General features: G+C 55.0%; 3 protein-coding genes across 3 annotated transcripts; 2 read left to right on the top strand and 1 right to left on the bottom strand.

Annotated features, from left to right (window-relative positions):
- Positions 1–144: 144 nt before the first annotated feature.
- CCMA1212_010799 (putative WD repeat-containing protein) lies at positions 145–6,030 on the bottom strand (the record flags this gene model as incomplete). Its single annotated transcript, XM_073707827.1, has 2 exons — positions 145–5,484; positions 5,545–6,030. The coding sequence occupies 2 exons, from the start codon at positions 6,028–6,030 to the stop codon at positions 145–147; spliced, it is 5,826 nt and encodes a 1,941-aa protein (XP_073553646.1).
- A 764-nt stretch (positions 6,031–6,794) lies between these two features.
- Positions 6,795–8,321, top strand: CCMA1212_010798 (uncharacterized protein; the record flags this gene model as incomplete). Its single annotated transcript, XM_073707826.1, has 1 exon — positions 6,795–8,321. One exon carries the CDS (start codon positions 6,795–6,797, stop codon positions 8,319–8,321), a length of 1,527 nt encoding a protein of 508 aa, XP_073553647.1.
- Positions 8,322–8,610: 289 nt separating this feature from the next.
- CCMA1212_010797 (uncharacterized protein) lies at positions 8,611–12,295 on the top strand (the record flags this gene model as incomplete). The annotated part of the gene is made up of 4 exons (XM_073707825.1): positions 8,611–10,177; positions 10,237–10,242; positions 10,303–11,050; positions 11,104–12,295. 4 exons carry the CDS (start codon positions 8,611–8,613, stop codon positions 12,293–12,295), a joined length of 3,513 nt encoding a protein of 1,170 aa, XP_073553648.1.
- Between the last annotated feature and the right edge of the window lie 179 nt (positions 12,296–12,474).

The raw sequence follows: 12,474 nt of genomic DNA, 5'->3' as shown, positions 1-12,474 counted from the left end.
TTTATTTACTAATATAGTTATATATATAATTATCCCTTAGAAATCTCCTTACCTTATAATAATAACCTAGGACCTAGGGGTTGGATTATTATAAAGTGTTTTAATTTAGTTTAAGCAGTAAAATACTAAATGCCTTTTAGCTAATTAAGTACTTTTAAATAGATCCTTCTTCCCACGAAATCGGAAACAGCAGAGACGCCCTGACTTGGTGCCAATAACAAGAGTGGACGTCCCCCCCTCCTCTGAGTGGATATCGCATGTGTAGCTCGAAAACGAGTAGGGCTTGGACGGCGTGTACAGCTTGGGCAGCTTGGCGAGCAACTGGTCCTGCCAGAATATAGCCATGTGCGTCGGAGTGTGGCTGATATTGCACGGGTGGTGTGCCGACGCCTGAAGGCCGATTTTCTTGTTTTCTTTCTGGTTGTCGTCCGTGGGTGGCGGTGGAAGAGCCCAGACGCCGATTTCTGTGTGCAACAGATACTGGCCGTCTGTGCCCGACATGGATAGCTGGCGGGGGAAGCGTATCCAGAGGTCAGGCCGACCAGGGGCCTTGAAGCCGCCGGCGAGGATGATGGCCTGTGGCTGCCACGAGGATGCCGTGAATTTCCAGAGGAACAGCTGGCCGTCGGTGCAGAAACCAACGAGAGAGCGGCTTTCGGGAGAAAAGGTAAAGGCGTTGCAGCGCATGTTGGCAAGATTGTCGCTGTTGTCATCATCATCGTCGTCCTCCTCTTCGTCCTCCTCCTCCTCATTGTCATCATCATCATCATTACTTTCATCTTCACCATTGCCGTCCCCGCCATCGTCCTTGTTGACAACCTCCTTGGCACAGCCATCGTCCTGATCACCCTCACCATCCCCTCCAATCTCAACATCCACATCATTGTTATTGTCATTATCGTTGCCAATGACTTGCGTGCGATTCTCTTGGTCTTTCTTCTTCTCGGCATTTGCCTTCCCCTTTTTCTTTTTTGTGACGTCTTCCCAAACTAGATTGGCACACGGCTCTAGCGAGTCAATAGGAAGGAGGCTTTCAACGCCGGATGGTGGTGAAATGTCGAAGATGTGACCCAGATGACCAGATGTGACAAGGAAGCGGCCGTCGGGCGAGAAGGCGATGGTTCCTTGCGAGTCGTCCTCTTCGCCCTTGAGGGTAACAAAAGTACGTCTAAGTGGACCAACTGGCGTGTCGACGGAGTCGGTGTTTTTGTCCGTTTCTTTGACGTTAGCTTCGTCCTTGTCGTCCTTGTCGTCCTCATCCTTCTGAAGATAACCGGCCCTGGCCAAGTGTGCCTTGGTCTCCAGATACAGCTCACGGGATGCATTCAAATCCCACAGACGGACCTCCCCATCAGACGATGCCGTGACGACAAGCGCATCATTGGGTGAAAAAGCCGCAAAGTGAAGCCACGTGCTGTGGCCGTCGAGGACAGCCACACGCTCGCCCGTATCCGTGTCCCAGACCTCTGCTTGGCGATTGTCGTAGCACGCTACCAGCATCGAGTCGTCGTGTGAGAAGCTCAGCCAGTTCACCTCCGAGGAGGTCTCCGCCATGGTGCACCACAGTGTGGGATCCGAGGTGGCTGCTTCCGAGGTGGCTGCTGAAGCGGCGTGAGGACCGGCCGTTGTGCTGGGAAGATTCCAGAGTTGCACTTGGCCGTCACTTTTGGCCGTGGCTGTGCGCAACCCATTGTGGGAGAGGATCGTGCTCGTGAACGGGCTCGGTCGTCTTGCCGGGGCGTCCCCCGAGTCTGTGCTGTCTGTGGGGCCGTTTACCACAACCGCTTCCTCCTCGATGACTTTGTAGATCATGGTGGGCTTGTATCTGTACGTGTAGATGGCCTCTTCCCGCCTGGGGCCGAACGAATATGACAAACAGGATGATTCCGGCACCTTGTACGTTTGGATGAGCGGTCGAAGCACTGGTTCTGTGGCACCCCGGTCTCCTTGGCCCTCTGGCTCATGGACAAAGTGACAAGTCATATTATTATTGGTGTCAAAAACAATGAACACACGCCAAAGCGCGACGTACTCTACAGACACAAACTTTCTCTCGGTCCAGCGTATCGTTTGCGTCTGCGTCGCCAGCTTGGAGTCGTAAAAGACGACATTGCCCTTGTTGTCGACGACGGCAGCCAGTCCCACGTCATCGGCCAGGACGGCATCTTTGCACTCGGATTCCTGTACTGCGTCCATCAAGGCGGAGGGGAAGCTCTTGTATCCAAGGGCCACATTGCGAACCTCCTTGAGCCGGAACTCTGGTATGCAAAAGACGAGCTTCTGTGCCTCTTTCCCATCCCCATTACAGGTAATAACAAGGTCGTTTGATCCGTCCATGGCAAATGATGTGTCGCTGAACAATATGAGCTCCTCAATGGCAACATCACTGGGATCTTTGGCATCTTTGGCATCGTTGCCGTTGGCATCGTTGGTACTCTTGCCATCGTCGACGTCCTTTTCATCACCGTCTTCTTCTCCCTGCTCCTGCTGGCTCGCTTGCTGTGATGCCTTCTGGCCATCTTCCTGTTTTTCTTGTGCTGCCAGGAGCGCCTGCCTCTCCTCCATCACCTCGGTGTTAGACTTAATCTTGACGGGAACAGTGCCTATGGCGAGATCAAAGAGCACGACACTCTGACTGGCCAGGGCGATGATGATGGTGGGATCCGTGGCCGAGACGCACAGCTGCTTTGGGAACTCCGTCAGCTTGCTTTTCGTCACGTGCTGCACACGGCACGACGCCCGGTCCCAGCACCGCAGGGTGTAGTCGTCGGAGATGGAGACGATCAGGCGGCCGTCGTAGGTCCACTTCGTGTCCCGGACCCAGTCGCTATGGCCGTCTAGCGTGCCAACAGACGCTGCTGCATCGGCCACTTCTGGGCTGTCCAAGGCCAGTAGCTCTGGTAGGGGCATGGGCGGGCCCTGTGGGACCACAGGCAGATCGTCGTGGACGTTGATGTCAATCGTCTTGTGCCCCGCCATGCGCAAGAAGCAATCCATGTCGTCCAGGGACATGCTCGTCGCCTGTTGGCGCACGATGCATGCGAGCATGCTCTGCAGCGCGGCCTGCATCGGCGACAGCTGGCGCTTGTCTGCAGCCAACGGGAGGAGGTCCTGCAAGAGACGGCGAGCAACGAAAAGTATGTGGAGAGTCTCGAGGTCGCGCAGCCAGAGCTTTCCATGCTGCTCCACAAAGTTGCACATGTCTTTCGCCAAAGGACTGTCTGTGTCGTCATTGTCATCTTTGCGGCAAGTTTCCACACGGTCCAAATGACGCAGCCATGCTAATTTCATGTACAACGAGAGCTCTCCACGGTCAGAATTTCCGTAGTAACTGGAGAGACAGCGCAGGTGCCGGCGGACCATGCCGGCGTGCAGGTCCGGTGCAGCCGTGCCTTGAGCCAGCCGCTTGCGCTGGGATGCGAGCAAGGCCCGGCTCGAAAAGTAAATGTAACTTTGCGGTTCTCCGCCGCCAAGATCAACCTTTTTCATATCGAGAAGCGGACGTCCAAGCACATCGACGAGAATTCCCGCATTCACGGTAGCCGGCAGGTCAGCGAGCGCGCCCAGCTCAGCAATTGTCAGGGGCCGGAACGCCAGTGCAGCCGTGTAAAGTACAGCATCCAAGTGTGCCCGGTCACTGGCACTATCACGGGCGTTATCACAGACACCGACGCTGACACCGTCGCCAACATTGTTCTGGACAATCCACTCAGAGACCGCGCCCAGGCCCTCGCTGCTATCGGGCAGGCGCTGCAGGATGTGCAGTGCGTTCCACGGTAGGCGGACGGCGCCGAGCAGGTCGACAGCAAGATGCATCCCGGCAACATTGCTGCCGGTTTTGCGAATCAACTCCTGCCCCAGCTGACTCAAAATGGCTGGTTTATGCGCGGGTCCGCACTGGTCTCGTAAGAGGGCCTGGGCATAGCAGGACATGATCTCGTCAAGCTTCGGGTCGTTGGGCTTAAGCTGCAGGTGGTTGCCGCTCGCCAGCACATCTCCCATTGCCGGCGACGACGACGAAGATGCCACGATCCATGCTACCTTACCAGAGAGGCGACACGTCGTCTGCACGAGCCTAATGAGGTCTTGCAGGGTCCACGTCCTTTTCTGTGCCGCGCGGGACGGGCCGCCCGACCCGCTTTTATGGGCCTCGCCGACATCATCAAGATCGTCATCGTCGCCCAGCAGCGCGTCCATGTAGTCGACGACAAAGCACGTCGGCTCGAATCGTGTATCGCGCACGATACGGCACAAGACCGCCAGCATAGCGTAGAAGTCACATGAGGTGCCTTGCGCGGCGTACCACGCTTTGGCCTTTTCATCGCCGTCGCCGAGCAGCGTGCTGCGTTGGATCATGCCGACCGCGTCGACCAGGTGGTCCTGCAGCGCTGGCTGTGTGATGAGCACATTCCACACAATATCGCGCACGACCGACACGACGGATGTGCCGTCCACGTCCCGTGACCAATTCCAGAACGCGTGTGCCACAGCGTGGCGCGGCAGACCTCCATCCTGTCTCTTGCTCTCGCTCTTTTCCTCGGCCTCGACGAGCGCCTGCAGAAGCAGCGTTGTGCTTCCATCGGCCTTGCCATGAACCCAAAGAATGCGGCCATCCTGATCAGCAACACCCTCAGAGGCGCCAGAGGGAGAGTCGCTGAATCCCAGACTGCGTGCATGATGCCACTGTCGGTACGCCTCCTGTTCTTGTGCCCAATTGTGTAAGCTGGCAAGAACATCCGGCAATCCGAATTCAGGCTGCGGTGGGCGCGGAGGAAGCGATGGCGGCTGGACTGGCGTGCCACACAGTAGCTTCTGAACCTTGCTGTGTGCTGGAATCATATCGTCGTCTTTGGCGCTTTTGACGCTTTTGCTTCGTTTGCTGTTTTTGGTGTCCTTGACGCTGCCGTCATCACTTTCTTTCTTGTCGATTTCGTTCGGATCGTAATTTTCGTCGTCATCATCATAGTCATCGTCATCGTCATCGTTGTTGTCGTTGTCGTCGCTGGAGCTATCACAGCTGTCCTTGTCGTCACCCATTTTTGTGTCGGCCGCCCCTTCAGCATCTTGGTCATGTCTGCCATTCAGGTCTTTGAGCTGTGCACTCAGGCGAACTAGGTTGGTGATACTCTCTTCCAACTCTTTGTCGCGAACGTGTTGGCTGATAGACGACTCAAGTGAAATGACAGAATGCGCAGCCGTGTCTTTTATGCCCGCGTTGTCCCATGACATTTGCTTTTGTTGTTGTGCACGTGTCTCGTGTGGCCCATGGGATAGTACAAGTACGATAATCAGCTGCTTGAGAACAGCTGTGTACAGAGCGACAAGAATCTTGTGGAAGGAATCGTCGGTCTTGTCGTTGGTCTCGTTGTTTTCGTCGTCCTCTGGAGTCTTGAAAACAAGTCGCGACAGCCGGTCGTAAAACGCAATGCGCGAGACAATGTAGGCGAGGCCAGAGGTGTCGGGCAGGTCTCCTTCAGCCAGTTTCTAGAAGCATTGTTAGATTGATTTGGCCTGAAATTAGAAAATCAAATAAAAGAAACATACGTGGATACATAGACTGGCTGCTGCCCACGCCAGATGTGCACTCGGGGAGTCTTGGATACTCTTGCTCAAGGATATCTTGGTCGACGAGAGCGCTGCCGCCTTGTCTCTCTCGGCTTCGTCTTCATCTTCTCCTGGGGGCTCTTCCTCTTGGCTCTCAAAAACCCAGCGTTTGACGGCTCCGACTACTGCCTTTGGTGACATGTTGTGCCAGCCAGGCGTAGATCTGCCAAAGGCATTGAGGTTTGAGCTCTTGCTTCTCTGTAGGGGACGAAAGACACTTTGTGCCTCCTTTTCAAAGTTATCCAGCTCTTCTGGATGCTCTGTCCGTAGGCTTGCATAGGCGGCATGCCACAGAGACTCTGAGTTTTCCTTGACGGTGCTGTCATTGGATGTGGGCGTTGTCGTGATTGTGATTGTGATTTTACCGTCGTTTTGGTCAATTATCACACCGGGAGCTGGCTCCATGGGAATGTTGACTTGTGCCATGTTGCCGGGGTTCCTTAGTTATCGTAGTAGCAACAGTTGTCTCGTGGCCAGTGTCGTTTCATCCCATTGGGTTTGCCTCATGTGATGTTGTGTCTTTACCAATATCTGGAGCAAAATTGAGGTGCGAGAGAAGCAGTTGAAGGCCAGTTCGAAGATAAATTGAGAACTTGGTCTGATGTCCGACGAAAACCCTAAAATCCTCTGCTCTAACACAGCTACAGGTGCAACCCCAGAATATGCTCTGTAGACTACATGTGGTACGTGGAGGGTACATGTCAAATGCTTCCTGTATGTAGCATGTGAGTCTGTGCTGTCCCAAAATGGGGTTGTGCAGAATGGTCATCACAGCTGAAATGCACCTGGTGCCCCGGTTGCAACCTTAGAAATACTGATATGTGAGCCAACGACTAGTTTGCCGTGCCACGGCGGAGCTCTCGCACCCTTTTGCCAAAAGTTCCAAAAGTTCATGACAGCTGAAATGCAACTTGATGCCGCGTTTCTTAACCTGCGGATTGATGAACCAACAATTCTCACGTATTTCGAAGCCTTGTTCAAAGAACTTGTCTCAGCGAATTGACACATCGTTTTGGGGCGCGTCGTCTCCTGTATAAATAACCCATTTACAATCGTTTGCTCCTCGTGTAGAGTTACATAGGAACCGCAAACAGAAAGAAAGGAACAGACGCAAACACAACCCGGAAAACTCGACCAAAAAAAAAAAAAAAAAGATTAAATACAACTCCCTTGGAAAGTCAATGGCCACCATGTCTGATGTCGACATTTTCGCGGATGACATGCTGGGGAGCTCCTCAATATGCGAACCCATAACTGAAGATGAGCTCAAGACGGCCGAGTCCTTTGATTCACTGCCCGATCCGGATGGCGACAACGACAATATCGGCTTTTACGTTCGCGTCCAGGAAAACCGCGAGGGGCAAGCCCGCACCAAAGACGAGACGCCCATTGTGGACGACAGGCTAGTTGTCTTGGAGTCCAAAACGTTCTCAATGCACCGGCTGCTGTGGGTCGACGGGACCAGGGTCGTCTGCAAGACGGACAAGGAGGGCAAGACGACGGCCACCCCCCAAAAAGCGACGTTTGCCGTGTTCGAATTGCATTTCGACTCGCGCACCAAGAGCAGCGGCACGGGCACAGACAAGGCCGTTGAGCGCGCGCACATTCAGGTCGACTTCCACGGGGTGGAGCCAGAAACTGGCAGATCCAAGGTGCAGCGACCCCGCGTCATCGGCTGGGCGCCGTTTGCCACGATGGAGCGGCCTAACACAACGACCGCACAACTCACCAGCGACAGCAGCGTGAACGTGAGTGTCAACGGCGGAGCACCGCAGGCAGGGGGCACCGTCGAGGCCACGGCCAGCAGTTCACGAGCGTGGCAGCAGCCTTTCTACGAAAAATACTACTCACGACCGGTCTCTGTCTCGGGCCCCAAACCAAAGAAGACGGTGGATACAACAGGCACCGAAAAGGACTACAATGGCGTCTCGTGGATCATGGAGCAGAACAGCATAACACGGGAGGGCATTGTGCCCTTGCTGCGGGTGTATCTGCTCATTGCGCGGGAAGACAACAGCGAGTACGCGGTCAGGATCACTGCCAAGGTTGGGACCAGGAGCCTTTGGAATTTCGGGCACAACCCGGAACACAAGTGTGTCTTGCGTGTCACTCCCAGAGATCCGGATGGCAACAAGCCGGCCGTGTGCAGCCCCCAAGGCGAAGCTATGCTGTGTCAGCTGGACGTGGACCACTTTGAAACGCTCCTGTCGTCCAGCGTTGACGCAAGTCTGGATCTGCCGTGGAACAACAAAGGGGCGAAGGGCACTAGAAGCGGAACGTTGGGCACTAGCACCACCGCCTCTACAGCGGGCGCTAAAACTGCGGCCGTGGATCCTGAAAACGCCAAAAACGACAACAAGGCTACGGCTGGCGGGCACGAGAGCAGCAAGACGGAGGGCTTCGAGGACAGCAAGAAAGACGAAAACGAAAATAACGCATACCTGCAGCCGAATGCGACGCTGACAACAGAGCTGAAGTCCGCCATGCAGGCAGAGAAGCGGAACGCCACTGTGCCATTGGACGACCTTGGGCTGGCAAGCGCCGTGGCGGACGCCCTGCGCGGGGTTTCCGAGCAAGGTGGTCGCACGAGCAGCAACGAGGAATACAATTTGGCAGCGCAGGTTGCAATGCTGGAGAGCCGCATGGAGGTGATGGAGTACCAAATGGCGCGTCAAGCACTGGTGATTCGGGCACTTTTGAAGCGGGGGGGCCAATAGTTCATGGCCAGCAGGTAGTAGGTAGTGTTGATGATATTCCTGCAAGTCGCTTGAAGTTACTTCTTTGTACTCCATGCATGGTTGGTGTCTGATCAGTCTGTGGTGTGTAATTGAGAATGGCTGGCCAGGCTGTTGTAGGATATCTACTAGTAGTGAGAGGTAGATAAGTTTCATCAGAGCACGATGGAGAGCAACAATATCATCTACCATCGCAACAAGTCTACCGAAAAACCACTCCCATTGTTTCACGAAGCCCAAAAGGACAGACACACCATGAGAATTGCCCTCCATGGAGGCCAATCTCAAGACCGCCATTGGTGACTGGCGCAAGGCACGCTATGAAGACAACAATGCGTTCCAGAAGGAATTGGGCTCCCTCTGCAGCAGTCTCATCTTAGCAGTACAGAATGCCCAGAAGACGCCACAGACACAGATGATTGAGGAGTTCTTGAGAGAGGAGGGGCGGGACATGGACACTTGCGTCCGATGGCATCTGCTGCAGCTGATAATCTCCGGTGCGCAAGGCGGAGCCGTGACGAGCAATGCGCACGTGCAGCTCGCCACGATGATCATGGAAAGCGACAAAGAAGGAGAGATTCTCTTGTTCTATCTCCTGCGGAAACTGCATGGATCGTGCGCATGGAAGTCAAGCAGTGACAAGCGGACGCATGCGGAGCAGGAGCAGAATAACTTTGCAGACGCACCGAGTGTGTCGAGCACGGGTACATCGAGGTCAACGGCACTACACCTCGACAGCAACAACAATTTCAGTCTATTCAAAGTGGCGCTGACCAAGGGCTTCCCACACGTGGGCGCTCTGCTGGCGGTGGCAAAGACTCTAATCGCCCAGAACAAGTCCAAGAAGAAATTCGACGTCCTCGTCCGCCGCGATGTCCAGAACCTGCATTTGCAGATCTTCGACGGCAACAATAACAACGACGCGTTTATATTCAAGCAGGTTCTCAGCGTGGCACCCGAGTTTTTCAGACCAACCGATACAACGCTGCTCAACCGAATCGTCAACAATTCCCGCCTGGATCTGGCGGAAGTTGTTCTTGCGTCTGAGCACAACCGCGCGTTGTTGACGACGCAGGACTGCATTGTACAGGCACTTAAGCTGTGGGTGCAGCCCAGCCAAGACGACCAGGACCATGACGACGACGACGACTACGATGAGGCCGGCCGACGCCGCGACCTCGTCAGCAAGATCCTGTCGCACGCGCCCGAGAAGGTGCTCCGATCGCCCGAGGTCCTCACAGTGTTGATGCAGTATAATCTTCTCACGAACGATGACATTTTACAAGCCTACGCGAGCAATGAAAGCCTCCAGAAGGCCCTGAGGGACCAGAAAATCTCAGCTACCACCAAAACGGGCCTATCTACTATATCTTCGTCGACGTCATCCTCGGCGTCATTTCCCTTTGTGGCCTATGTCGACAATGTCTCTGGCATTCTCAACATGGCCGTTCTTTACCAGCAACAGCCATTGGTGGAGACGCTGCTACGGCAGAATCCTCTGCTCGCCGTCAACCGCTCATTTCTTCACATCGATAGCAACGGCGGCACAATGCCGGAAAGAGAAGAGTCCAGGAAGAATGGCGAATCCTCCAAGAAGGAAGACTCTTCGAAGGACAACCCCTTGAAAAAGGAGGCAGTTGCCGACAATGCTGTGACTGACGAAGAGGTGGCCGGCGGGCGCTATCCGCTGTGGTACAACAACCAGACCTCCATGAGCCCGTACGTCAAGAACCTGGACACGAAGAAGCGGGAGAACATCCGCTCCGCGTTAATCTACTGCACCATGAAGCACGCCGACAATGTGCAGACGTTGCTCACAATTCTGCGAGAGTCAGGGGGTAGGTGATCCCCGCCTTACATCTTCTGAAGAGGTCTTCTAGCTAACAACATGGGACAGAACCGGGTAAGACCAATTCTTTTTCGTTGTCTACTGGTGTCCACCCATTTAATCAAATATAATTAGAACGCGAGATTAACTTTGACATGTCCCGCCTCCTCATTGAGGGCACCAGCGTGGCCGACTTTGTCACGTCAATGCCACGCGATGCACAGAGCCTGAGCTTGATCCGATACGAGGAAACGATCCGGTACGCCGAGTTCCCGTCGCTGGACCGCAGCACGCTGCCGCAGACACCGGCCGCCCAGAACCAGCAGCACTCACACCGGGAGCACACGCACACCGAAGTGCTGGACATGCTCAAGTGGCTGCGCGACCACGGCGTGCGCCGCATCATCACGCTGCGTGTGCCCGACCGCATGGCCCACCCGCACGACGAGCTGGAGATTGCCGAGGTGGTCCGGCGCTTCCGCGTCGAGAAGCTCGACTGGCGCATCCTCGACCTGTCGCTCAACATCTTTCTGCCGCACGGGGAGGTGGACGATATTTCGGTGGTCTGCGACGCGGATGACAAGCCCGAGAGCGACAAAAAGACTGTGCAACCGACATACCTTACGCATCTGCATCTGTACACTGGGGGCCGGCGATCGGCCCTGGACCACTGGTTTAGCGCCGAGGGTCTGAAGTCGACGCGGCTGAAGCACGTCTATATCCATGTGATCAAGGAGCTCACGACAAAGAAGCAAAGCGATGCGACCCTTAAGTATATCCGCACTAAAGTTGCAGAGCTGCGCAAAGACAAGCCGTCGATGGAAATTGAAGTGAAGTCCAAGTTCTGGATGGCACAGACCGAGACGCCACGTCTGAGAGAGATGTATACTTCCCTTGTGATGTCATCGTGTCCTCATTTACTGACTGCCTGCCTAGCATCCATCATTTATCCCCACGGTTGGCGGAGTTTATTGGCTACTATCATAAAAAGGCCGAAGAATGCCACGTCGAAGACAAACGCTTCCGGCCGACGAGAGTGGCCATTATCGACAACGGCATCCTTAGCATGGACCCGCCGAACGCGACAGGCTTGCAAAACAGCAGCAGCAACAGCAATGGCAACATCAACCCCGACAGAAACAGCGACAGCAGCAGCGACAGGGGCCAAAGCAGCAGCGAGCGGCACCTGCAGAGCCCCGACTTCCTCACGACGGACAGCCTGTGGGCGCGCGTGTGCGAGGGCCGGTCGTTTGTGCACGAGCAGGACCGCGTGAGCCCGTGGTATCTGGCGTCGAACCCGCACGGCACGCAGATGGCCAACCTGGTGTGCGCCATTGACCCGCTGTGCCAGCTGTTTGTGGCCAAGGTCGCCGACCACCAGTACGGCTACTCGGCGGCGCACGCGGAGGAAGCCGTGCGGTGGGCGATCAGCAAGGACGTGGACATTATCTCGATGAGCTTCACAACGACCGAGGACCATAATAAGTTCAAAAAGGCCGTGCGAGACGCCATGGACCTCGGGATCCTGGTGGTGTGCAGCCACCACGACGAGGGCGACAGCATCGGCACAGAGGTCTTCCCCGCCAGCCTCGGCGGCACCAAGACGGACTCGATGCTACGCATGGCCAGCTGCAACCGCTACGGAAAGCTCGAGACGGAAAACGCCTCTGACGACGCCACCAGGCCCAACGACAAATACGATTTTTGCATCAACAGCCAGGACGTTACCATCGGTGCCATTCCCTTCCTCGTCGGCTCCACCGAGCATATCAGCGGCAGCTCCGTCGCCACAGCCATTGCTGCAGGCGTGTGCAGCCTGCTTATCGCCTGCCTGCGCACGCTGCAGGTAATGAGCATTGCCAGCGAGTCGGGTGAGCCCGATTCCAAGTACAAGATCACCGCCATGCGTGCCAATGTCAACCGTGTCCTTAATAAACATGCAGGCAAAAGTAACCGACCGGCTGCTAGCGACATTAAGGCGTTCCTACAAACCATGACCCCGTCTACAAAAAACATTCACTTTATTACCCTTGACCGCTTCGCCAGCCTCCATGAACTGCGCGATATTAACACGCTGAGCGTGGCAGATCAGTTTTTCAAACTAGGCGCTAAATTCGGAATCAAGTGAGCGCAGGTAGGTACCTAGTCGGACATGGGGGGTTAATGCTCAGTTTGTGCCTGAAAAGCAGGACATTAAGAGGCAGGACTTAAAAAACAGCAGGTGCGATTAAGAGATAGCAGGAAGAAAGGGCCAGGCCTTAAATACTTAAGCAGGTAATAGTATTACTAAATATAATATTTATAAAT

The sequence above is a fragment of the Trichoderma ghanense genome, assembly GCF_004382785.1.
Source record: "Trichoderma ghanense strain CCMA-1212 chromosome Unknown scaffold_32, whole genome shotgun sequence".
NCBI classification, from domain to species: domain Eukaryota; kingdom Fungi; phylum Ascomycota; class Sordariomycetes; order Hypocreales; family Hypocreaceae; genus Trichoderma; species Trichoderma ghanense.
Note: the sequence above shows the minus strand (reverse complement) of the source record. Positions and strands in the feature narration are given on the sequence as shown.